General features: G+C 41.0%; 8 protein-coding genes and 2 long non-coding RNA genes across 11 annotated transcripts; 8 read left to right on the top strand and 2 right to left on the bottom strand.

The window, feature by feature from the left end:
- The first annotated feature begins 87 nt into the window (after nucleotides 1–87).
- Nucleotides 88–1,854, top strand: LOC145701770 (protein mab-21-like). Its single transcript, XM_081778988.1, has 7 exons — nucleotides 88–125; nucleotides 465–725; nucleotides 773–863; nucleotides 905–1,050; nucleotides 1,194–1,407; nucleotides 1,534–1,679; nucleotides 1,722–1,854. Exons 1-7 carry the CDS (start codon nucleotides 88–90, stop codon nucleotides 1,852–1,854), a joined length of 1,029 nt encoding a protein of 342 aa, XP_081635114.1.
- A 531-nt stretch (nucleotides 1,855–2,385) lies between these two features.
- LOC145701769 (uncharacterized) lies at nucleotides 2,386–3,344 on the top strand. The gene is made up of 3 exons (XR_014134281.1): nucleotides 2,386–2,531; nucleotides 2,994–3,057; nucleotides 3,220–3,344. It is a non-coding gene; the product is annotated as an uncharacterized LOC145701769 (long non-coding RNA).
- Nucleotides 3,345–3,453: 109 nt separating this feature from the next.
- LOC145704067 (uncharacterized) lies at nucleotides 3,454–4,381 on the top strand. The gene is made up of 5 exons (XM_081781499.1): nucleotides 3,454–3,507; nucleotides 3,557–3,712; nucleotides 3,755–3,976; nucleotides 4,020–4,099; nucleotides 4,138–4,381. The coding sequence occupies exons 2-5, from the start codon at nucleotides 3,584–3,586 to the stop codon at nucleotides 4,304–4,306; spliced, it is 600 nt and encodes a 199-aa protein (XP_081637625.1). The 5' UTR covers nucleotides 3,454–3,507; nucleotides 3,557–3,583; the 3' UTR covers nucleotides 4,307–4,381.
- A 4-nt stretch (nucleotides 4,382–4,385) lies between these two features.
- On the bottom strand, nucleotides 4,386–7,147 carry LOC145704066 (uncharacterized). Its single transcript, XM_081781498.1, has 5 exons — nucleotides 5,252–7,147; nucleotides 5,023–5,098; nucleotides 4,834–4,976; nucleotides 4,645–4,789; nucleotides 4,386–4,606 (listed from the first exon to the last, which is right to left on the bottom strand). Exons 1-5 carry the CDS (start codon nucleotides 6,878–6,880, stop codon nucleotides 4,506–4,508), a joined length of 2,094 nt encoding a protein of 697 aa, XP_081637624.1. The 5' UTR covers nucleotides 6,881–7,147; the 3' UTR covers nucleotides 4,386–4,505.
- Nucleotides 7,148–7,331: 184 nt separating this feature from the next.
- LOC145704357 (uncharacterized) lies at nucleotides 7,332–9,962 on the top strand. Its single transcript, XM_081781809.1, has 6 exons — nucleotides 7,332–7,617; nucleotides 7,717–8,416; nucleotides 8,459–9,017; nucleotides 9,063–9,251; nucleotides 9,292–9,598; nucleotides 9,642–9,962. Exons 1-6 carry the CDS (start codon nucleotides 7,512–7,514, stop codon nucleotides 9,890–9,892), a joined length of 2,112 nt encoding a protein of 703 aa, XP_081637935.1. The 5' UTR covers nucleotides 7,332–7,511; the 3' UTR covers nucleotides 9,893–9,962.
- A 171-nt stretch (nucleotides 9,963–10,133) lies between these two features.
- LOC145704286 (uncharacterized) lies at nucleotides 10,134–11,119 on the top strand. The gene is made up of 5 exons (XM_081781739.1): nucleotides 10,134–10,385; nucleotides 10,429–10,563; nucleotides 10,605–10,713; nucleotides 10,756–10,910; nucleotides 10,950–11,119. The coding sequence occupies exons 1-5, from the start codon at nucleotides 10,204–10,206 to the stop codon at nucleotides 11,080–11,082; spliced, it is 714 nt and encodes a 237-aa protein (XP_081637865.1). The 5' UTR covers nucleotides 10,134–10,203; the 3' UTR covers nucleotides 11,083–11,119.
- A 119-nt stretch (nucleotides 11,120–11,238) lies between these two features.
- Nucleotides 11,239–12,728, top strand: LOC145701768 (uncharacterized). The gene is made up of 6 exons (XM_081778987.1): nucleotides 11,239–11,373; nucleotides 11,418–11,647; nucleotides 11,693–11,806; nucleotides 11,847–12,308; nucleotides 12,351–12,530; nucleotides 12,570–12,728. Exons 1-6 carry the CDS (start codon nucleotides 11,277–11,279, stop codon nucleotides 12,726–12,728), a joined length of 1,242 nt encoding a protein of 413 aa, XP_081635113.1. The 5' UTR covers nucleotides 11,239–11,276.
- A 61-nt stretch (nucleotides 12,729–12,789) lies between these two features.
- On the top strand, nucleotides 12,790–13,244 carry LOC145705364 (uncharacterized). The gene is made up of 3 exons (XR_014134581.1): nucleotides 12,790–12,928; nucleotides 12,972–13,065; nucleotides 13,109–13,244. It is a non-coding gene; the product is annotated as an uncharacterized LOC145705364 (long non-coding RNA).
- Nucleotides 13,245–13,950: 706 nt separating this feature from the next.
- Nucleotides 13,951–15,335, bottom strand: LOC145703059 (uncharacterized). Its single transcript, XM_081780372.1, has 5 exons — nucleotides 14,723–15,335; nucleotides 14,537–14,681; nucleotides 14,299–14,495; nucleotides 14,161–14,256; nucleotides 13,951–14,116 (listed from the first exon to the last, which is right to left on the bottom strand). The coding sequence occupies exons 1-5, from the start codon at nucleotides 15,057–15,059 to the stop codon at nucleotides 13,980–13,982; spliced, it is 912 nt and encodes a 303-aa protein (XP_081636498.1). The 5' UTR covers nucleotides 15,060–15,335; the 3' UTR covers nucleotides 13,951–13,979.
- Nucleotides 15,336–15,865: 530 nt separating this feature from the next.
- Nucleotides 15,866–17,774, top strand: LOC145703284 (aquaporin-10-like). 2 transcript variants are annotated; one of them, XM_081780622.1, is made up of 6 exons: nucleotides 15,866–15,968; nucleotides 16,474–16,578; nucleotides 16,621–16,817; nucleotides 16,897–17,106; nucleotides 17,146–17,309; nucleotides 17,351–17,774. In XM_081780622.1, the coding sequence occupies exons 2-6, from the start codon at nucleotides 16,500–16,502 to the stop codon at nucleotides 17,604–17,606; spliced, it is 906 nt and encodes a 301-aa protein (XP_081636748.1). In that variant the 5' UTR covers nucleotides 15,866–15,968; nucleotides 16,474–16,499; the 3' UTR covers nucleotides 17,607–17,774. The 2 variants fall into 2 exon arrangements, with proteins under 2 accessions (XP_081636748.1, XP_081636749.1); XM_081780623.1 differs by lacking the exon at nucleotides 15,866–15,968 and adding an exon at nucleotides 16,313–16,379.
- The last annotated feature ends 5,022 nt before the right edge of the window (nucleotides 17,775–22,796 follow it).

The raw sequence follows: 22,796 nt of genomic DNA, 5'->3' as shown, positions 1-22,796 counted from the left end.
GTTTTAACGTTCGATTATTCGTTCATTGGCATCACGGCGTGTGCCCAAACCGAATTTCTGTCTACCTGAATTTACCTCCTGTCAGATATGCGGCCGGCCTACTGTCAGTTTACCATTTACAAAAGGCACTTCTTACAAAAAACACCCAAAATCAGAGATTTTTTATTTTTTCACATCAATCAAGTTTTGCATGGCGATACAACGTATTGTCCGATAATTAGGGAGTGAGAACAAAGAGGAGAACCGCCGCCTCCCCGATGAGTTAATTTCCGAGGGGAACTAATCGACGATCAGCTAATTACATACTGAAGCAAACTTCGATCAACTTTTACATACACTCACTATCAGAAAAATAGAGAAAAAATATGATTTGCCAGTTTAACCTGAATGATTTTTGTTAGAGTTTCAGAAGCATGTAGAATTTGAAGTTGTTGTTCCTTCAATTTATGAAACTCGAAAAACAGGAACGAAAGAGTACTCCCGCAACAACAAACAGCATCTGCCCGCCTCCGAGAATCCATCCAGATCGTTTCTGAGCTTTTGAAAGAAGTCGAAAAAAGCGAACCTCGTTTTGTCGGAAATCTCCAGGAAATTGATGGGCGAATAGAAGGATTGCATGTTGTTTCCCAGCATGAAGTGGAAGTTCATCTTTATCTCAATCAAATGGGTGTTTTCAATCTCGTCGATGATGGTAGCGTTCCTGGTTGCGCGTCGTTGAAGTTGAGGTATCGAGTTGATTTATGAATGGGAATCATTTTTGGGATTATTTTAGCGATGGGAGAAAAAGAAGTATGAGCCTGTGGGTTGAGTTTATCACTGCAAGCGGTTATCTATCAAGTAGAAAGATTCGCGCGCGCTTCCAGGTTAGGAAAATCAATCGATTTTATTTCAAATCAATTCTTAGGGACTACTTATGACTGCGTTGGAGAACTCCCCGTACAACTCACTCGTCGTTCTCAACACAAATGCAACAGAAGCGATTTTGACCATCCGGAATGGATTCATTGTCCGTATCGTTCCAGCCTTTCGCTGTGGTGGAATGTGGCCGAGGTATGTTCTTTTTGCTTCTCAGCTTTGAACCCTTTTTGCATTTTCGCAGGTAGACTGACGCAACCAGACCCGGCATAATAGATTCTCGATTGATAATCGAAATCTGACCTTGTTCTGAATTTGATAAATAAGCACTTATTCAGATCCGCGCAGCACTGGCCCCAGAGTCAACTTTGGCCAGCTCCCCAAATTGTCTCTTCAGTCAAGACTGAAGGATTCTCGCTTCTATCAAGAGATGGAATCGCTGGAGACAGTTGGGCATTTTCGTTCGCTGAGGCGTACACGAATTTACTCGAAGATGCAAACAGAAAAATGGTGCTGGCGATTTTAAAGACAATTTTCGAACGACATCTTGAGGTAGAAATATAAATTGTGATTTATGATAATAATGTTGCTAATTATCATATTTGTAATTTTGTTTTCTAAAAATAGCGATCGCCGATCGAGCAATATTAAAAACGTCAAATAATTATCTCTTCTTAGCCAGGCCTAATCTTGTCAAAACACTTGGAATCACTTCTGTTGATTGAGTGTGAGAAACACCCTTCTGACGATCGCTGGAAACCGGAAGACATCGGAGATAGACTCGTTGGAATCCTCCTGCAATCGATCTCATGCATGCAATCAAGGTAGTAGAATATGAGTAAATACGATTATCACGCGTTGTTTAGAAAGTGCCCTCATTACATCCTTGACAATGTCGATTTGTTTTCCGGGTACGATCCTGTTATTTTGAATGGAATGGCAAAAACGACCTGGAATATTGTGAGGCTTCTTATTATCGGAAAATCAGATACTTTATAAATGAATAAAATTGGTACTTCTTCAACAAAAATTCTTGTAATTTAATCATGGAAAAATTGGCGTTATTCTAAACCGTTTAGAGTAAATTGAGCAGTAAAAATAAAACTGTAAGAGCAGGTCAATGAGAAAATTCCTCTTTCCCGCTGCTTTTGAATAACTTGATATAACCTCCGTTTGCCGGATGTTTAAGCATTATCGCATGGACCTACCGGGTAGTTACAGGTTGAACAAGGTCATTCGAAACACAAGATTTTTTTATTCAAAGTAACAAATATTATCAGATCTGGACAGCAGGATTCCTCTAACTTAACTTCAACTTCTCACTCTTTATGATTCATTTTATCTTCTTATCAGAATCTCAAAGAAAAATCCGATCGAAACTAAAAAAGGTTGGATTCTCAATCATCCCGGAATTCGCCTAACTCATTTTTGGCAGCCTGACTCGTCATCGTCGTTATGTGGACGGGCATGCGCTACTGATAAAGCGACCTGTTTTTGCTGCTGTTGTGTGTGGCGCCGGAGAGCTCATTGCCCCCTCCGGCGAGTGCCAGATCCTTTGCCAGAGTATCAGATAGCCGCAGATCATCCAGCACAATAAGAGATCATCAGCTGATTTTCGAGCATCATTCAAGATAAATATGATCGCGCCTGAGAACAGAATCATATCAGAAAACACGGTAAGATAGAAAGATTTTATCTAAATGAGCAAATGATTTTAAATTGAATCGAAAATGCACAGTTTCTATGATTTAATTAAATTAAATTCTATCTGTTCGTAGAGAAAAATTTTCGAAAAGTGACAAAATTTCTAGTGCACTTATTTGGTTACCGGTTGTAATATGAAAAAAGGGGGATCAGCAAAATGTTTTCTTAGGGTACTCAAAATTTTATATCAACGATTTTACAAGATTCACATGATAATCATCCAATCTTTGACCCATAAAGCTCAATTGGATTGATACGGCAAGGTGACCCCTCACAAAGTAGGAAGTGAAGTTCTCAAATTTGAGTTCCAGGATGTGAGCGCTGCTTCCGTCAGCTGCCTACCTGTCGAAAGTTGGAGTAATTGCTTATTTATTCGTTTGCTCACATTCAAGTTTTTGATCCGTGCCTTAGCCTGTTACCCATTATCGCTTCAGATTTACGAGGACGAAGTTACACAATCGGCTGTATCAGCAGCTTCTCATGTTGAAGTGCATTCAGGTGAGCCGATAATATTATCATAAACTTGGAATATTCGTGTCGAAAACGTAGTTTTAAAGCAAAATTCATGAGTTGAATAAATTTCGCCTTCGGTTTTCCTCGAGTTACATCAACAATTGCTAATTCCATCAAATCGCAATCATTCTAATCAGGATTATTTAGATGAGAAAGCCGTGGAAGATCAGTTAGTCGTGGCCGCGCCTCACATGAGCGCCGATGATTCGATGGTTTGGCGGGAGAACCTGCTGCAGCAGCAGTTCGCTTCGCCGACTCAGGAGCGGCGTTAGAAAGTCCAGTCACTCAGAAAGGAAAGTGAGTTGCTTTTGCAATTCCGACCATTCAGTGTGGGAAAGTTGATAACCCAGATACGTGGATTCTTTCGAACGCGCAACACAGGCTTCCTCCGCCTTTTACTCGCCCTATCAGAACTACAGCGGAAGTTTCTCCAATGTAAGATCTTTCTATAGACGCAGATCAAAAAGAATGACCGCTTTTGTAGGAGACTTTCGCACACGCAAGCCCGTACATGCTCAACTTCCACCATTCCATTCAAAACTTTGGCCAGGAAACGACGATTGTGCGAACGGAGCAATGTCCGAGCTGTGGATCACGTGGTTACGTGGGGGATTTCAGCCCGGATCCCACCAACAACAAGGTAGCTTACAAATTTTCAAAGCTCCTCTTTACAGAATTGTAGATATTTGTTTGCCGGAAATGTCAACAGAAATCTTCTCGCGACAAAAAAGTCAAAAAGGAGTGCTTCAACTGCAAAACCTCCAACACCACTTTGTGGAGAAAGTTCAAAAGCCTGAAGGATATCCGGCTAAAATATCCAAACAAGGATTTTGATCAGAGCTCTGCAGATCCTGCTGGCAAAGTCGGATGCAATGCCTGCGCGCTTTACTGGTCGCTTCATGGAGTAAGCACCTTGTCGTCTTTTTTAATTGTAATTCTAATCTCAGAAACACCGCCCCGCTGACATGAAACGCTCTGACACTCCAACAAGGCGGCGACGAAAGAAAAACGGGAAAGATTTCCCCCAGTAAGATAACCCAATCCAGCCCATCTAAAATTCTATAGACTCTTCAATATGGAAATGGCGGCTGCAGCTCACCACCAGCAGCAAGCTTGGACCGCGGTGCGAAATCCTTATCACCAAGCGGCCTACCCCATGATATCGCCATATGCCCTGCATGATGGCAACGCTTTCATTGTCAAAGAAGAGTCCTTGGGGATTGGCCTCAATTGATTGCTATTTATAAACGGAAAACTCTCAAGCTAAACAAAACCTCTCCTGTTCCTCGAACGAATCAGTGCCTATTATTTTATGAAGTGTATTGAAAATATAAAGATATTGTACAGTTAGACATGCAGTGTTGTTTTGTTGTATGCAGAATTTCTTGAATTTCTGGACTTGATGGATCTCCAGTATTCGTAGAACTCGTGGTTTAAAAATCACTGAACATTGTCATGTTGAGGCGGCGCATCATGAGGCCCCCTCCGAACTGCGCTTCTGTTCGGTACCATTGAAGGAACTCGTTGTTGAGATCTAGGACTTATAAATTGTTCTAAAAATGTGGCTATTACCTTGGTAGCCGTTTGGTAATCGTCCTCTTTTGTCGAATATCTGAGCATAATCGGCGATTGTATCCTTTGCATAAATAATGTCTGGACGAGCACCAGTCCATGCTTCGGAACTATCGAACACTTCTTGGCTTGTTGATGAGCAAATCTACAAGTATTTTGCTAGGATTCGAATGATTTGGTTAAACTTACCTGATTTTGAAGTGATGAAGTGACAGAGTCAAGTTCATTGAGTTGCACCTCGTAGACATTTCGTTGATTTCCGGTTGCAATTGTGTAAAGATATTCTTTCATCAGTTTTTCGCCGATTCCAACAGAAATCATGTTGATTCCATCTTATTTGGGTTATTGGTAAGCGGACGTAGAAAGAACATTATTTACCTTTGAAAGCCTCCTCTCCGTGAAAAACTGGAGTTTTCGCATCCGTGTTCCAGCCATCAGTGAAGACAATGACAACCTAGATAAAAATTATCAGACGTCTAGGACTTATCAGATATTTTTGTCGCGATCTAATCGAATCGCATCACCGTCGCATTCTCAGGTCAAAACAACCGCGGGGTAACCGAGTCCACATTATGGATTTAGGGCAAACTGATTCAAGCCTACTTACGCTGTTTTCGTCTTCGAGCCCTTTCAGAGAAACTCTTGAAGTTTTTAGGGCCTTGAGAAGAAGTGATTCGGAACTGGATGAAGCACCTTGCTTGCGTAAATTCTCTACGGTGTCCATTATGTGTTGAACATCGTGATGAGCGAGATCCAAGACGATATCGGAGTCATCAGCAAATGTGTTGATAGAAATCTTCTGCTTGGACGAGTCGAAGAACCCGACGAAGCCTCTGAACCAGCTCCAGAATTCGCGGACCGATTCCATTGAAGATGAAATGTCGACCGAGAATACGATGTTGAGATTTGTTGCTTGGCAAGTTGTTGGCTCGGCTGGTGCGTATGGGTTGTTGTATCCATCATTTGATCCTCCATCATTTGATCCTCCATCTTTTTCAGTTGTGAAAGTTTCGAAGGGAAAGCTTTCTGTTGTATCAGTTACTCCTGGCGTCGTTGTATAAATAGTTTCCGCCATTGTAGTGGGCTCTTGGGTAGTTGGTTCCGGAGTAGGCGTCGTTGGTGCTTCCGTTGAAGATGTAGTTCCACCAGAGCATGATCCAGTAGTTGAAATATGTCCGTTCGCGCAGCACATGGCATCGTTTGTATTGTAAGTTTTGTTGTGGCAGCATGCGCGTTGGCCGAAATTTGTTGCAAAGGGGAATCGATTTGGATACTCACCACAGCACTCATCATGAGTGTCATAATCGCCAGTCCAGGCACACATGGCGGATTGATCCCATTGGTTACTTGCGTGCAGGTTAGCATTATCAAAGTCTCCCTCTCTTATCGCGGCGACGAACTGTGCAGCAAAGCGAGCATCGCATTGGCAAGCCCATTTACCACAACCTTCCGCATTACCATCGCAACTAGTTGTAGCTGTTGATCCGGGAGAATACGCGCTGCCAGACGACTGCGTTCCCAAAAGCACGGAGTAGTCTGTAAGTAACGGTTGACAGTCTGTATCGTCCATCTGTGTGCATTTCAGACACTGCTCCCAATGCTGACAAGCCAAATCAAGACTATCAAGAGACTTTCCAAATGCTTTTCGCGCATGATCCCGATCGTGGAGGACGTTGCACCAGCAGCCGTAGTTGAGAAAGTCTGTAGCTGGCCGCCCGAGATCTGGCAGACCACCTTCTGTCGAAATGATGTGGTTAATCATCGAAAGAAGCTGATCTCGATCGTCGAAAAACTCTGAGTTATTGCTTCCAGAATCATTTGATGAACCAGAGGAGCTGGAATATGTCAAGGAACCTGAAGATCCAGAAGATCCGGAGTAGCCAGATGAACCCGAAGATCCTCCATATGGTCGAGTCGTTCTCTTTGTGGTTGTTGTTTTCCTTGTTGTTGTAGTTGTGGTTGTGGAAGTGGTAGTAGTAGTTGTTGATGTCGTTGTTGTTGGTCTGGTTGTGCGTCTCGTCGTTGTTGTCTTCTTTGTTGTGCTCTGGTATTGCTGGCTACTTGTCGCCAACCAAGCTGCGTATTTGGCTGCTTTCTTTTTCTTCCCTCGTTCCAAGTCAAAAAAGTTCAAATACTCACTATCTCCGTAATCCAGGCTGAGCTCATCTGTGTTCAATCTGAAGCCGGGCGTCTGCGCAGTCGCCGCTCCTAACGCGACGTAATCTAAAAGCTTCATCGAAAAAAAACTAAAGCTGCTTTATTTTCTTCAATGGACAGGCAGGGTTGAAGATTCCTTCGTTTTTATCCCCCGGACAGCAGGGACTGTCATTTGCGGTCCGATTAGCATCCGCCTTTTGAGCATTGTTAGAGAGCTGCGCCATCGCTTTTTGCATAAATTGTCATTGACAATGAGCTGGGACGCGGCTTTCTACGGGAGCAGATTTCAGGAAGCTATCATTTCATTAGGAATAATTTAGTTTCCTTCTGACAGATTAAAATCCAAGAAAGGGCCATTAGGGCGAACTTTTGATTTGAAACTCTTTTATCACTTCTAGATACGAGCTTTTGACCGAGTGGTATAGCCTATACCGTATGGGGATTTCTAGAGTTGAATTTCAGCCTCGAGATTCCTTTCCACGGTGCGCACTTAGTCATCATTGATAAAAAGAAGAAGTGAAACTTCTCAGGAGAAACGAAGATTTGTCACGAGCGAAGCCAACTGACGATTTGTGCTTCGTTTTTTCTCCTCGTCCAATAGAAATTACTTTCCTTGCCTCCACAATTTTCCCAACTGGTGAGAAGTTAATATTTTTTCACTTTCAGACGGCGTAGATTAGAGATTCAACTGCGAGTCGCAGTCTGCGACGATGTCAGCGATCGATAATGTTACTCAAGAGGACTCGGCGGTGTCTGCCTCAGCGGTGTCTATCTCGGCCTGGGATGCGAGAAAAGCTCAATCTTTCATCGGTGAAGGTAAAGTCCTTCTTGTTTATGAGCTTCTGAAAGGGTTGTTTTTTGAATGAGTAATTTTATGATCCTATTTGAACGGTATTTGCATGACAAATTTTGTAGGCCAAGAGCGGCGCTACGAAGCGATGAAAAAGCCCATTGCCGAGGATGAATCCAGCGAGGAAAGCCAAGTCACAGAGATCCCTGACGACGAGAGTGAAACCGCCATGAGCGCAGTATCTACCCGAACGGTTACTTCTTGCCGTTATCGTGGACGAGGTCGAGGACGAGTCATGAAGAGTGACAGAGATGACCTTCCAGGAACAGGTCTCGGGCGCGGAGGATTCAGCCGTGGAGTCATTCGAGCCGGAATCGGTCGTGGCCGAGCAAGACCGGATGATGTTGTGTCTGTGATTGAAGGAGACCTTTCCCGCGTATCCTTAGCCACGAAAAATGAGTCTAAGGTTGAGAATGGTCGAGGACGATCGGAGACGGAGGAAGTAGGTCCACCAGACGTCAACAATCGCCGACCCCACGTCACTGGGGTGAAGAAGGAGAACAACACCTTCACCTATAACTTCGACAACATCGCGGACTTGGAATTCCCGCGAACTGTAATCGACCCTCGAATTCAAAACGTTGAAACTTGCTCCATGATGGGGCAATTAGACAGCGACGATAACGAAGAGGGAAGTAAGATGTTCGAGCAAGATGATAGTGAAGCAGGTCCTTCCCCGCAACCGGCCATCACTCGCGCTGAATCTGTCTGCTCGCTTAGAGACAATTTCCAATATGAGGAGTCTATCGATGACTATTGTGAAAGGTAAAATGGCTTCTTTACAGACAAGTTTTCATGTTATTTTAGTGTCTCTAAAGTTGATATTTCTCCTCAGCGAGAACCCGAAAAGCACCAAAGCTTGATGCCAAGCCGACGAAGAAAGACACCACCAGCAAGTCCGGTCGTGCCAAAGTTTGGTCAAAACTTGATCCCGAGAAGAGTGAATCGAGTACCGGTAGTGCGCAGGAAGATTGACAATGGGCCGACCGAGAGCAGACAAGAAAAGATCAATTTTTATAAGAAAAAGGCGGAAAGTTCGAGAATCACGGAAGAGGAGGGCGAGAAAGAATTTCATCGCCCACAGTCATCCGCTTTCCGACGATCAGACTACGATTCTCGTGACTTTACCCCCTTGCCAACGGTTCAATTTCAGAGAGGTCCAATGGAGAGTAAGGAGGAACCACCAAAAGAAGTGAAAGCGGTGAAGCGGGAGGTCGAAATCGTCGAGCCTACAGTGGATACTTTCCGAGGATTTGCACACGAGAATGACTACCAAAGCGAAGGTCGAGAACCACGACTTCTTCCTGCGTATCAGCATCTTCTCAATGAATACGAGAAAATTGTTTCAATCGTCATTCACGTGGAGGTAGAAAAATATTTAAATTTTATCTTCTAAAGACAAAATTTTAAGACTAAAAGAGAGGAACGAAGCTTGATGAACAAGTCCCCTCATATCGACAAAGTCCAGCGTTCAATCGAGGCGTTCAAGTGGCGATTGTATGAAGAGCAGCAGACTTTTTATCAAGCGCCTACTGTGGACTACGGACCAGTTATCGATCTCAAAGAGTTCAAGTACGAGCAGACTTCTGAGAAACGAGAGGTAATTTTGTTTTTTAAGGAAAAATATTCATTTTCATTAGCGACAATTTCCTACGGAGAAAGTCATCTCTGTCGATGTCGAAAAGGTTCTTCGGGACTCTCAAGTTCGCTTCCAACTCAAATTCAAAGATGTGGGCGAGATCAATATTTTCTTTTTCCGGAAGAGCATTGACGAAACCGAACTCATTCTCTTCGAGGCTTACCCTTCTCACAATTTCACCGGGAAAACTCAGTTTGGGATGGAAATTATCCCGAACAAGAAGTACCGTGATAGTAAGAAGAAGGCCAAGCAGTTCGTCTTCGGAAACGAGATGACAAATGCTATGCCCATGAGAGAGATTTATATTGGTAAGAGCGAAACCTTCGAAAGTTTTTTTAATTATGTTTTTAGATTCGAAGTTCAATAAGTACTTCTTCGATCATAACAGTACCTTCACGGCGAACATCTATGTTATCGGCTTCGAAGTGTACGTCTCTCCCTGCGTCCGAGTTGTACAGCTGCTTCAAGAGAGCCAGAAACAGTTCAGAAGAGGAGTGAAGGACTACATTGACTTCATCAACAGTCCCAGAGATGTCCATGACGATTTGGTTGCAGTTGGCGATGATTCTTCCGACTCCGAAGAATTCTCATCCTCCTCATAGAAAATAGTTCAATTGGAATTAACTGCCACCACTTTAGCCATTTATCACTGCGCTCTCATAAAATAAATTCAATCGCAAGATTCTTGAAGATGGATAAGGACTCAAAGTCTCTAGAACGGTCGTCGTCCCAAAAGTTTTTCATGTTTGACCCGATTAGTTTCGTTTTTTCTAAGGCGCACGGAACATGCCGAGAGGGAAGGAGAAGGCGGATAAAAAGACAAGGTATCTTAGTTTTGAACGCGTTAGGAATAAATGATGTTAAGCTTTTAAAATCAAAAAATGGTGCCTTCCTTTGCTATGGTGAGCGTCCAATGTACCCCTTCGATACTCCCTTTGACTTCCTCGGCAATCGAATAGTTCCGATTCGTGGGACACCTAACTGCTCTCCAGCAAATTATCATCCGCTGCAGAAGAATATTGCTTATGAGTCCAAGCATTTTCATTGCTCCACAAAAGGATATTCTTGTCGTGCGCGAACAGAGAGCAGATTCAGGTACGAAATACAGCAGCTATCTGACGAAGAATCCATCATTTAGGCCCCCATTTCATACGAAAACTCCCCGCGTTACGAAGTATTTTCCAAAGCAAAAAGAACTTTCTTATCAAGCAAGTAACTTGATTTGTTCGAAGAAAGGATACTCATGTGGTGCTCGTACAGAAGAACGATTCCGGTGAGCTTGTTCTACTGATTTATGAATCTAATGAAATTCAGTCTCCCGTTTCATACAGTTACCCCAGCTGCTAAATACCAGCCAATCATATCTGAACCAAGGAAGTTCAAGCCTGCGAAGAAACCCTTCAATTCAAGTGAACCTCGCCAGGTTAGTTAGTCACAAATCGACTTTTAGAGTCAAAAAATTAAGATGAGATTCCGAAACAACATAACTTTCCCTTACTACGCTGATGAAGACATTTACTCTGATGACGAAACTCCTGATATTGGTGCGCTTTCCTGCACGCCTGGAGTTGGACGATACGACCACGATGTTGAAAGAGACCGACAAGTTGCTAAGAAATGGTAGGAGTCTTCGTTGATATCAATTTTAATGTTCTTCAGGAAACGAGCCTTTATGAAGCCTGAGCTGCCGTCGAAGTCTTACATGAAATCAATCAGAAACATCGAAATGGTGGAGGATAGAGTTATGCGAAAGTATCAGAAGCATTTGAACTACATGAAACTTTTCTACTGAGACTATTTTGCTATTGGAATACACTTTTAAAATTCTATCTCTCTTTGAGCGTTTTCTTTGAAGGGCGAGAGGCATCGTAAAATTCCAGTTGCTGTTATGTTTTCTTTTTCGAATCTGAGTCCCTCTAATTCTCTTCAAAGTTCATCGCACGTAACGCAACACTAAATTTTCTTTATTCGAATCAGAGCTAGAGGATGGAGCTCTTAAAAAATAAGAGAACGATAATATGCTGCATTATAGCGTTTATGTTCGTCTTAGCCTCTGTTTGGGCAACGCAGTTCAAGAAAACTGGTAGATGTTAACGTTTTTTGTCGGAATAAAGGTGATGTTTATAGCGTGCGATCCGAGTCCTTGTCTAAATGAAGCAGTCTGTTCTATTGTCAACGAAACTATCTCAATGTACGTGATAGACTGCGATTGCAACGAAGAAAGTACCGGTGAATTTTGTGAGCTCTCGCCTTGCGAGGACAATCCATGCAAGAACGGAGGAAAGTGTTATGTTGACGAGAGTACGTACTCGTACGAATGTGACTGCCCGAATTCGCATCACGGGCTAGATTGCGAGGTACAGTAATAATAATATCAATTTTACGAATTCAAGAGAAAATAGATTGCTTATTGCGACCCGAATCCTTGCACCAATGGCGGGGTCTGTGTGGTCAATGAGAAGAGACCCGGTTTTACCTGCGACTGCCCTCTTGGAAGATATGGTGATTTATGCGAGGTAAATTTTATAAAAGAAATCTTGCGAGCGTTATTATCAGAGATCCGCTTGCGAGCCAAATCCATGCCGAAGCGATGGAGTATGTAATCTTCTTGGGGAGGATGGTGTGGAACAGAATGAGGAAGAAGAGGAGCCCGTTTCGAATGAAGATGGAACCGTAGAAGAAAATAGCGAAAGTGAAGTCTCCCAGTCATATGAATCGCAATTAGATGTGCCAGATCGACCGCAAGACCAATTTGAGTGCACTTGCAAGCCGAAATTCTACGGGGAGATCTGCGAGTACGAACTTTGCAAAGTGAACCCTTGCTACAATGGCGGAGAATGCAAAGTCTACAAGCGAGAACAGTGGTGCAAATGCCCAGATTACGCGTTTGGAAAGTATTGCGAGAAGAATCCTTGTGTTGATCAACCCTGTCAGAATTATGGCGAGTGCACTGTCGATAAAAAGTACAGAAAACACAGGTGCAAGTGCAAAGCTGGATTTGCTGGACAAAACTGTCAGGTAATCATGATTTCCTGCTTCCAACACTTAATTTCGAGCAAGCAAATGAAAGGCTTTTTTGTTATGAACGAATTCGGAAGACTTGCAATCAGTACAACAGGAGAAGCAACACTGAGTTCAATAAATTACCCAGAAGATGGGATCACTCGGCTTGTCGATGTTGGAAGTACTGTCTATAAAAATACACTCTACTTATTTGGAGGACTAGAAGATGGAAGACAGGTTATTTGAAAAAGCATTTTATATTTTGAAAATTTTTAGATATCGAAATTAGAGGGAATCACAATTGAAAAGATTGATTTGAAACTTCTCTTTACGAACGGTTTCAATACTTACGAGAGCCTTTTTAATAACTTATATTTGAATTTGATTTTGGAACATTCTCAGTCAGCAAAAGTCTCAGGCAATCCAGACTACTAACGATTTCGCAGAGGGTAAAAAATTTTCGTTTTATTTTAAAGTCACAATTCTTCTAGTTTATTTATGTTTCTCAGCAGAATCCAGGCCAAATTTGAGTAAATGCCAGGTATTCAATGGTGAAAAAGTTGAAGAACTTGGAGTTGACACTCCTTCTGAACACTTTATGGGTGCTTTAGGGCTTTTCTTAGGGAAAATTACCGGTAAGAATATGGAAAAAGTTTATAAATAACTAAATTTCAATAGCTCTTGGAGGCGGGATACTTGGAGCTGGGGATAATTCCCTTGTTGAAATTTTCGAATCGACATGGTCCTCTGGAACTCAAATGCTCGTCGGCCAGTATGTTTTATTATCATAAAAAGTTAAATATTTTTTATGATAGACCTACTATTGGTATTACCTGTATCAGTTTACCGGATGGAAGCATGATGACTCTAGGTGGTGGAAATGAGGACACAGCTTCAATTTATCTTCTAAATACTGAAGCAAGGAACGGATTCGTTATTTTTTAAAAACTTAAAGTTTATAAATTATAAATACAAATTGAGGAAATTAAGCTATTGGGTTAATAAATATAGTAACAGATGAGTTTTTCAATCAAAAATAATTTTCTCAAAATAATTATTTTTGAAAATTGATTCATATATGCTCAAAAATGGTGAATCATCGCTTCGCGGCGGATCGCGCAGGCTGGGCCAGTTCCCGCTCGATCTCCGAAGTCAAACTACGACGGGCGGGGTTAGTACTTCCCTCGGGCGACCGGGTTGGAATACCGCGTTTCGGGAGGGAACTGTCGCATCGTGCGCGGTTAGCTGCGTAGCACTGGTTTTTTATCATTTTATTCAATCCTCAAAAGCTGGTCGAAGCTAGGACATCTTCAAAAAGTAGGATATTTTTTTTAACAATTATATTATTTTTCTAAGAAATACACGAATGCTGCTGTTGCTCACTACGATAATCTGATCTATGCCATTGGCGAGAGTGAAATCGAGAGATTTTTCTTCGACGAAAAGACGAAGACAGTTCAAATTAGCGAGTTTCTTCTGCCGATGGAATTTCCATCGACGTATTCTATTGCATACAGCTTAGATTAGCATTTGCTCGAACATTGTGTTAAATTTAATTCTAGAAAAAAAAAATTAATGACAAACAAGTCGAAAAACTCAGCGTCTATATACTGCATCAAAATCGTTTTTATATTGATAAAAAACAACGAGAGAAAAGATTCACGTATGTTACAATGGTCATTTATTTTAGTTCAACGTGAATGTATCATCGAATGGAGGATTTCTTAAATAATTGACCATCTTTGAGAAATCTCCGTCTGCGAAAATTGGGAAATATTGCTGCAATTTGGCGATCGCATCCGGATGATGTCCAGGAAGAATACCTAAAATATTGTTTGTTATCGCGGACTCGAATTTCGATTATTACCAGTCTCGCAGGAGTAGTCGTTTCCTCCAGCAGTAAATCCTGTATGAATTTCGATGGGTCCTCGTTCAGAATTATCTGCAGACCAATCAATGTATCCTAAAATTTCATAAATAGCCAACAACAAATGTTTATTCCTACCTTTGTAATAACTACTCTTTGTCGTGCAAGAAAGGGCTCCTTCGACAAGCTCGCATTTCTGTCTATTCACTCTTGTTCCCTCTCGAGACAAGAAAGACCAAAGCCTTCCATCTGAAGACTGTTCTGATGGATACCAGTCTGCGAAGGCGATTCTGCCGTCTCCTCCATTGATTCCACCGAGAGTGACATCAAAAGGACTAAAATAGGTGTCTATGGGATACATAAGGAAATGTTCTACCAGAATACAAAGAGTGTCGATTCAGAATCATCCCAGAACTGTTGTGTGAGATATTCTGGATGAGCAACGTGGTCGATCTGATCGTGGCTCCAGTTGTCGACGTTTCGGAGGTTGGAGACTCGAGTTTTCATGACCAAATACCTAGGTAATAAAAACCATGTATATTCTTCCGGCTATCTTACCTAGAGAAGGTGCTCTTGATAAAGTTGAAGGTGCCGCCGGACCAAACTGGAATGGAGACTTCATTATCGTTGGAGACGCAAGAAAAGTCGGGGTTGTTCATGGTCCACTGGCAGACCCCGTCAGTACAGAGACACTTTGTTCCCATGAATGGCTTTCCGATGCTATTCTGGTAGCCGAGTTTGCATCCAAGTCGAATAACATCATCGGGGTTGTGGAAAAGATCGGATCCTTCTTCGCCATAATCTCCGCCCCAGTATGGAACTGCGGGTTTTCCTTTACTCTCGTCGCCGAGGTAGCCTCGTCCAGCAATAACCTTGTTTAGAGTTTTCAAACATAACATTTACAAACAATTTGAAGCGGTTTCATAATCACTTTTTAAACTCTCACAAAACAATCTCTAGTCCCTGGCCAAGTCTCTGTAAAAAGCCATTATCAGTTAGATCTTGATTATAAGTCTCAATTCCACTGCATGTTTCCTGAGCCACGGCTAAAATAAATTAGGCTAAAAATCAACCTTCATTTTAAATAATGAAGCACTATCTATCGAGCAAATAATCGTCAAAAATGAAAATTCAACATGCTGAAAGTCATGTCAAATCTTCAAATTTGAATGAAGCCAAATCATGAGTCCATTCTGACGGAACCCGGGTTTTCGGAGATAAAGCAACGCAAATGTTTTTCTGGTCGGAGAAAAAGCTGAATTCGGATGGCATATAAAATATAAATTTGTCGGTGTAAAATGATCAATATTGAGGATTACACTTATTCACAAACCTATCATCAGAAAATTTTTCATAATTATTAACCTAGAAAAAACGCACAATCATCATATTATTTCGGAGAATACCAAGTTTACACGAATTCAATTCTTTTGAAAACCGCAGGTGCCTCTGATCGCGTTGGTTTTATGGTATTAAGAGCAAGGCCATTTGGATTTCAAACAAATGATTCTGAAAGGCTTCACAAACTCTGGTACTTCAAAGTATGCCGGCTTGTCTGAAACGATGAACCCGAGGGTGGCTCATTCAGAAACCACAGCGCGTAGAGACTTGCTTTTGTCACATGTCAGGCTGTCGCTACCTTTGAATAGAAGGATCGACATTTTTGGATCAAGGGATATCATCATGAAGCGAAAGAAGATGAATCCGAAAGCTGGCTTTGTCTACCCGCTGTTATATATTCTTAGCGAGATGTTGATTGAGCGCATTCAGTTTTTTGCTGCAGTCGAGAGAGAAGGTTTCTTCATCGAGTAAGTTTATTTAACAAAAAATAAAAAGACAGTAAAAAGTCTTGAAAACGGAAGCAAATATAGGTTGCCCAATGCTTTCAATGCTTCTTGAGCAATTGGGTCTTGTGTATGCACAGAGGACACCTTGTATGAATTTTTTACAACAGAGAAGAGGGGACACGTTGTGTTCAGATTACTATCGGTAGAATATTAGCGCGATGATTTTGAGAAAAAACGGAAATTCAAGAGAATATGATCGCCCTACATTTTGACGCGCGAGAATATTCTTGCCCTTCATAAAAATGCATCTATATTTGCATGGCAGATAAAAACAAATTGCCAGCGATCCAACTTGTGAAAATCATATTTTGAGACTTTACCTTAGATATAAGAGAGCTTTAATTTTTAATCTGCTGTCGATCCTGACATTTCGTAAGTGGCACAAAAGAAAATCCCAACAAAGATGGGATTACTTTTCGAAACAACGAAAACTAAAGTTGTTGATTTTTTTTATTTTATTTTCTAGCACACTGAGAAAATCGTCAAAAGAATATGTCTCTCGAATCGATCGTTTCAAGAAGATTGAAAATCAAAAATGTCAGAGTTCGTCAATTCTTAGCTGAGTTCCACGGTAAGTTACGAAAAATGCGTTTTCAGTATTAAATAATTGCAGGTTCATTTATCCTCGCTTACATCGGAATCGGTGCTGCCCACATGACAAGCAGTCTTCTCGGGTATGGAGGTGCCAGTAGCATTCACGGCGCCCTTGCCGGAGGACTCGGCGTTGCGCTTGGAATCTTCTTCTCCGCTGGTGCTTCCGGAGGACACCTCAATCCTTCAGTTACGATGGCTCATTTTGTACTTGGAAAGGAATGGTCACATTTTCAAAAGTTCAATAGTGACGCTGTTTACTTTGTCTTGAGTTCTCACAATTCTGACCTTATAAAAGATGGGTACCGGATTGGTCCAAAATATCATCGGAACACTTGTGTACCTCTTGGCGCAATTCCTGGGCATGTTTGTCGCCGCTGCTATGTCTTACTGGGTCTACTCAGAAGCGGAAAATACCGCTTACGATTCAGGAAGTTCCAGTCAATTTAAAGACTACCAATTCAGCTGTTTGTATTCGACATGCCCTAATAATTTGCCGAATTCCCAAGTAAAACATATAAAAAACGTAGATAAACATATTTTTAAGTTGACAATGCTTGTTGACCAGATAATCGGCTCTGCGATTCTAGCGACAACTGTCTTGGCCGTCACTGACAAGAAGAACAATGATGGAGGTCCACAAGGAATGGCCCCTTTGATCATCGGTTTGAGCGCAACAACAGTCGGTCTTGCTTACGGAGCTAATGCTGGGTAAACAGTCTTTCTGTTCTAAACTTTTAACAAAAATTTAGTGGTGCAATTAATGCTGCTCGCGACTTTGCCCCTCGATCCTTCGCAAGTCTTCTTTATGGAGAGACTGCCTTTTCTGGAATTTCTGGCACCAACTCCGAGTATTTCTTCTGGGTTCCTCTTCTCGGCTCGTTGCTTGGAGGATGCGTTGCTGGCATCATCTATCTTTTTTACGTTCTCGCCCATTGGCCTGAAGATGACAGAGAAAAGTCTTACGGGGAGAGAAACGTAACTACTGAGGACTCTGAACAGCTTTAAAGTGAGACTCATTCTTCCGTGCTGATTTTTTTCTGTGAATCAATTTCATTTTCCTTCTAATTCAGACACCTGTGCATCTATACTTTACTATTTTTATGAGATATTTAAATAAAGAATAACATGCTGTTGTGAACTCTGATTCAACATGGCATGCAAAGTGATGGAGAACTCAAGAGCGCGTTATGGTATTATGAAACTACGTAGCGATAAGCCCAACAGGGATTTATGGCTGAGGTGAGCATAACATGGCATTTTCTCACACGCATATTTTTACTCTTATCATTAGAGCTCAGTCACGAGAAGTTCCAATTAATAAAAGGTTAGTATATTAGCGGAAGTAAAATAACAATTAATGCAAGTGTAAAGAATTAGCACTTGATTACATTCCTACGCGAAATTTTCAGATAGAATATCATCAGAGAGTCATCTATAAAAAAACTGCTATTTGTCGGTACTCTTCCTTGATATCAATGTCCGAGATCCCCATCGATTGGGGGCTTAAATTTTTGTATACAGTTCCGCAGCTTACCCGCTGCAATATACGATCTGTTATATATTTTCAGAAATCAATTTTGCTTGGCTAATCCTTATGCCCCGCTGTAAAAACCTTTTATGCATTTGAATTTCCCCCGGGTAAACCCTTGATATCCTGGCGGCCTGTTTACTACATCCTGCGATATTCTGGGCTCTGGCAGTGAGAGAAAAAGAAAGAGCCCGCATTTCTGGCACGCGATAACGTTTCATTTTATGCGAAAAATAGTACAAAGCCTTTCATTTAAAAAAGGGAGCCCAAGTGTTTTTCCTTGGTAAAGAAGCATTATCAGCTGATAGCAATATCCAAACGCGGTGTCCTTTTGCCGAGACAGACACATAAATGGCCACTGAAGTAAAGTTTTAAAATAGATATTGATATGGCACCATTTCGAGTGAGTTTTTACGCGAAATACAATACCACGAACTTTTTCGTCAACCATTCTGAACTGTAACTAAATCCAGTGTTCGTACCGACTTTCAGTTTTCAGCAAAATAGACGGTAAATTTTCATCATGACTCGAAAAACTGATCGTGACTTAACATTCTTACTGTAGCGTTACATTGGGAACAGAACTTTTTCCTTTGAATTTCCAAGTGACATAATTCTGATGGATGCTTCTCATGAAATTCCGAAAATGGTGCGAAGTCATTCAATCATTACGCACTAGAAAGTCTGTCTCCATATTTATGCAATGAGATTCTGGTGCCTAGCCGGGCGCAAAATCGCGGTCTTACCTGTCCAAAATTGCGAGAATTTATTTTCTGTAAACAAATACGCTCAAGTTGCGCATGAATGCGTTAGGTTTATCATTGTGAAAAATCGAATCGAATCGGACAATCGTGAAGGGACTTTCCGGGGCCGAACACGAACTGCAAATACGGATTACTTAGTTCCGGATTTTAGAACCCGAAAAACGAAAAACACAAAATTCAGAGGATCATTTCTCGTTGAGCGATCGATCCCCCAGCTCAACCGTGAAAAGTAAACTCCCGAAGTAAACCAATAACTCGATACTGTAACATATGGACGCGAAATATTGATACAGTAATCCTGATACAAACACCTGTCATCACTTTAGCAACAGCGCACTTTTACAACAAGATAACACCATAAAGAAAAAAAAAACGTTAAGTCTTTCCTAAGGGAATATTCATCGATACACGGTTAAAATCCGCTCATAAATTAAGGGTGTCATTAAGAAAAGTTGAGTCCTTCGCATCGATAAGAAGTAGGTCCCTTTTCTGTATGACTCTGTATGTAATGTTGATCAAAGAAGTAATTTTCCTTTTGATTGCAGCAAGAAAGCGTGCTCATTCTGTTATGAGGCCATGCGTTTTGTGTAACGCCATCAATCTGGCTGTTTACAACGATTTTAAGTTCGGTTAGCATTTCGGGATTTGAGGGTATGAATATTGAAATAAATGAATTTATTTCGGCATAATCAAAGCGCTCCACACGCCGCAGGGCAGATGAAACACGATCAACGGGGAGAACAATTTATAACCTGTCGAATCAATAATTGCCTTTATCAGCGACCAACAGTAAATTCGGCCCCAATTCACCGTTTTCATAAATTGATTGAATTTTATTGATTCCCGAATTCGAATCAATTCCAGACTGGAATTGGGAACTGCACTTGGGAGCAGTTTGTAACCGCCGAAATGTTACGTTGGTACTGTAAGCCTGCTGCGATGACAGTAAGAATTAGTAACGAGCGGGGTAAATCCGTGAGAAGACTTCTCGAGTCTTGCCAGTTTACTTTTTGGCACAGTGTTACAGTGTGAATACGCCAAAATTGTTCAATCATTTATTACTTTACAAAAATAAAGGTGTAAAGTCTCATCAGGTCAGCTGTTACAAAACTCGCGGGAATTCGCAGCTGTCGAAAAAAACGATAATCTTCGTTTTTGAAATCCCACGCTCGGCGCTAATTTTAGCCGCCCGTGAAACTGTGATAGCGAAATTACGTTACTGATACGCTAGCGACAGGTATCAACTGTTCCATAATTTATAAATTGTCTGTCAGTTAAGTATTTACAAGGTTGCGGCGCGTGGTGCAACCTTCCTATCTTGGTAATGCTTCATTTTTATCCCGACTGTCAAAAAACGAATTTGAAAATCGATTCAAGCTGCCTTCGTAGCATAATGAAACCGCCGCATAATACATACAATTTACACTCTCGTCTATCACTTAGCTTTATGGCCGGTCGATATTGCAATGAAAACTCATCCCCACCAGGGCTGGTAAATTCGCGTCCTAAAATCTGTCGAAAATTTTTAGTGCACTAAAATTAGTGCGCGAATTTATTTTGTCGAGACTTTAGTGACTTTCGCGTCTCTTTCGCGTGTGTCTCGAAAAGTGTCGAAAATAAGGGCTGCTGATTGGCCCGCCAATGAGCGCGGGCTCTTTAATTCTGAAGAATACGTAAGTTTGAGAATTTCAAACTTCGTTAATATTAGAATTTCAAAGAGTTTCAATAAAGTGGATTGGGTAATCGAGGGAGTGAATTTTAATATAAAGTCAAAAAAGACTTTATCAATCCATTTGTTAATTTTCTTTATAAATATAAAGTAACAAAGATAGCTTATATTATATAGGGAAAAATAGAATTCATTTTTCGTTTGCAACTCTTTCTGTGCTGGATTTGAATGATAAGCTTAGACTCTTAGCCTAAGATAAGCTTTCTAAGGGAGGTCTTCTCCCTAATTTTTTATTGAAGCTTGTTCTTCTTGCATTTTCCCTTTCTTGTCAATCTTCTTCTTGTCGTCGTTCGACTAATCTTCGGTGTCCTCAAAAGTCTGTAGCAGGAGCAGCCTTGTGCTGCACAAGTTGTGCAGATTGTTAATATAATTCATAATTAACAAAATCATATTTATTTCACAATTCAGAAGGGAGATCTTCTCCCACGTTCATGCTTACTTTATAATTCAGAAAGCAGATTTACTCCCGATATATTTTAATCTTAAAATATAGCATTGCTATATCCTAGAAAACTAAAAAAAAACAGTTTGAAGAAATTCTTCCCTGACAAAAATCGTCTTCCATGAAACTATCATCCGGGAAGAGCCCATTGGATGATGAAAAAGAGCCTCTTTTTTCGCGTCTTTAGTGCTGATCAGCTCTCGAAAAGTCACTAATTTCCCCAAGAGGAAAAATTAGTGTCATTTTAGTGCACTAAAGGCGCGAAAGACGCGAAAATGTCTCTAAAAAAAATTAGTGCACTATTTTTTTTTTCTTCGAGAGAAAATAGTGCGCTAATTTACCAGCCCTGATCCCCACAATTGGACTAACTTCCTGACTTTTTTATATCAAAAAGTTTATTGAGCAATTTTTGTTGAAAACGTAAAAAAAAAAATGAAATCTTGAGAATTTGAATGGTAATCTAATACTTAATTTACCAGAATTATAAAGAAGATAAGTTAAGTTTATTGAGAGTTGTGTATTCGTGTTCATAGGTAAGCGGCTTATTTGTTTAGGCGTTTTCGTCCAGGTCGATAGTAATGAAACGATAGCTGTGTGCCTGATCTCGCTCTAGGCGGGCCTCTCTCCTTTATTTTTTGTGAATTACGATGGCAAACTCGCCGCGGGGAGGGTCGGATCATCCAGACTCGCCCCGCAGAGATAACTCGGCCACTCACGCGGAATATAAGCCACTTTTGTATTTTCCACGTCTTTTCATAAAGGGAATTCCGAACTTCTCCTTTTTAACTGAAGATTTTCATTTTGAACCGTTCTTTTTTTTAATGATCTTTTCTAGCGAGGTGAAATTATTAAACACTCCGACCGCCCTTGACTTTCGCGAAGAATAATTACCCGTTTTTTCGCTGGCGTGAAACTGCGTTTTTATTTTGATTTGTTCACTAAAGCGATGGGCACTTCATCTATCAAGCACCAGATCGACTGTAATTGCTCTCTTACGCTTTCAAGTGCCAAACGATGCGTCTTTGGCAGGCGAAAACGGCAATTTTAGCGATTTTACGGAGACGATTCTAACTTCCTTTCAAAACAACCTTCTTCAACTCATTCTTTCTAACTAGAATAATCAGTTCTTAAACAAAAAAATTATAATATAAAAAAAACTTCAAAATTCAAAGAACAAGGAGACGAGATATAGGGATAAACTTTTATTTTTAACTAGCTGAGGGTGTGAAAGATCCGGTCTGCCAAAGAGAAAAGGGTAAAAATAGAGCATAACCCTCACACCTAAAGGATAAGTACTTACTAAATCAGCGATACGGTACTAATCACTCGCTACGCGATTAAAAATAGAAAATTTCTTCACACGTACGCGAGATCCTGATCGGGGCAAAGAGCTGAGAAATGAGCTCGATCTCGAGATCACTTTTTTACGAAATTCTGAACTTACGATTGTTATGAAATCATGTTTCTAGAACGAGGTCAAATTTGGAGTTTACGTTCAGATCCAGAGTTACTCTGTTTCAGTTACAAAATTATATTTTTTTTCGAAGAAATTTGAAAGAACGAACTTCGAAGCCTGGAACATTCAGCAGGTAAACCAGCATTTCCTTTGATACAGGGTCCTTACAGATGATAGAACAGGGAATGATTTTGTTTAATATTTTCTTTCAATAATTTAATAAAAAAGTCGACTTCCCACTTTTGTGTAAGTTGGACCTAATTGAATGATGTTTAG

The sequence above is a fragment of the Oikopleura dioica genome, chromosome PAR (genome assembly GCF_907165135.1).
Source record: "Oikopleura dioica chromosome PAR, OKI2018_I68_1.0, whole genome shotgun sequence".
In the NCBI taxonomy this organism is placed as follows: domain Eukaryota; kingdom Metazoa; phylum Chordata; class Appendicularia; order Copelata; family Oikopleuridae; genus Oikopleura; species Oikopleura dioica.
The sequence above is the reverse complement of the archived record's forward strand: the minus strand, read 5'-3'. Positions and strand labels throughout refer to the sequence as shown.

Coding starts and splice junctions, on each gene's coding strand:
- LOC145701770 (XM_081778988.1), top strand. CDS start 88: ATGCGGCCGGCCTACTGTCAGTTTACCATTTACAAAAG. Junction 864..904: donor AGATTCGCGCGCGCTTCCAG/GTTAGGAAAATC, acceptor ATCAATTCTTAG/GGACTACTTATGACTGCGTT. Junction 1,680..1,721: donor ATCTCATGCATGCAATCAAG/GTAGTAGAATAT, acceptor CGCGTTGTTTAG/AAAGTGCCCTCATTACATCC.
- LOC145704067 (XM_081781499.1), top strand. CDS start 3,584: ATGCTCAACTTCCACCATTCCATTCAAAACTTTGGCCAGGAAACGACG. Junction 3,977..4,019: donor TTTACTGGTCGCTTCATGGA/GTAAGCACCTTG, acceptor TTCTAATCTCAG/AAACACCGCCCCGCTGACAT. Junction 4,100..4,137: donor AACGGGAAAGATTTCCCCCA/GTAAGATAACCC, acceptor AAAATTCTATAG/ACTCTTCAATATGGAAATGG.
- LOC145704066 (XM_081781498.1), bottom strand. CDS start 6,880: ATGAAGCTTTTAGATTACGTCGCGTTAGGAGCGGCGACTGCGCAGACG. Junction 4,977..5,022: donor CGGAGAGGAGGCTTTCAAAG/GTAAATAATGTT, acceptor AACCCAAATAAG/ATGGAATCAACATGATTTCT. Junction 4,607..4,644: donor ATTACCAAACGGCTACCAAG/GTAATAGCCACA, acceptor TATAAGTCCTAG/ATCTCAACAACGAGTTCCTT.
- LOC145704357 (XM_081781809.1), top strand. CDS start 7,512: ATGTCAGCGATCGATAATGTTACTCAAGAGGACTCGGCGGTGTCTGCC. Junction 9,018..9,062: donor CAATCGTCATTCACGTGGAG/GTAGAAAAATAT, acceptor CAAAATTTTAAG/ACTAAAAGAGAGGAACGAAG. Junction 9,599..9,641: donor CATGAGAGAGATTTATATTG/GTAAGAGCGAAA, acceptor TTATGTTTTTAG/ATTCGAAGTTCAATAAGTAC.
- LOC145704286 (XM_081781739.1), top strand. CDS start 10,204: ATGTACCCCTTCGATACTCCCTTTGACTTCCTCGGCAATCGAATAGTT. Junction 10,386..10,428: donor CGAACAGAGAGCAGATTCAG/GTACGAAATACA, acceptor TCCATCATTTAG/GCCCCCATTTCATACGAAAA. Junction 10,911..10,949: donor CGACAAGTTGCTAAGAAATG/GTAGGAGTCTTC, acceptor AATGTTCTTCAG/GAAACGAGCCTTTATGAAGC.
- LOC145701768 (XM_081778987.1), top strand. CDS start 11,277: ATGGAGCTCTTAAAAAATAAGAGAACGATAATATGCTGCATTATAGCG. Junction 11,648..11,692: donor ATCACGGGCTAGATTGCGAG/GTACAGTAATAA, acceptor AAGAGAAAATAG/ATTGCTTATTGCGACCCGAA. Junction 12,531..12,569: donor GACTAGAAGATGGAAGACAG/GTTATTTGAAAA, acceptor GAAAATTTTTAG/ATATCGAAATTAGAGGGAAT.
- LOC145703059 (XM_081780372.1), bottom strand. CDS start 15,059: ATGTTATGTTTGAAAACTCTAAACAAGGTTATTGCTGGACGAGGCTAC. Junction 14,682..14,722: donor CTTTATCAAGAGCACCTTCT/CTAGGTAAGATA, acceptor GGTTTTTATTAC/CTAGGTATTTGGTCATGAAA. Junction 14,496..14,536: donor TCGACACTCTTTGTATTCTG/GTAGAACATTTC, acceptor CACCTATTTTAG/TCCTTTTGATGTCACTCTCG.
- LOC145703284 (XM_081780622.1), top strand. CDS start 16,500: ATGTCTCTCGAATCGATCGTTTCAAGAAGATTGAAAATCAAAAATGTC. Junction 16,579..16,620: donor ATTCTTAGCTGAGTTCCACG/GTAAGTTACGAA, acceptor AAATAATTGCAG/GTTCATTTATCCTCGCTTAC. Junction 17,310..17,350: donor GCTTACGGAGCTAATGCTGG/GTAAACAGTCTT, acceptor ACAAAAATTTAG/TGGTGCAATTAATGCTGCTC.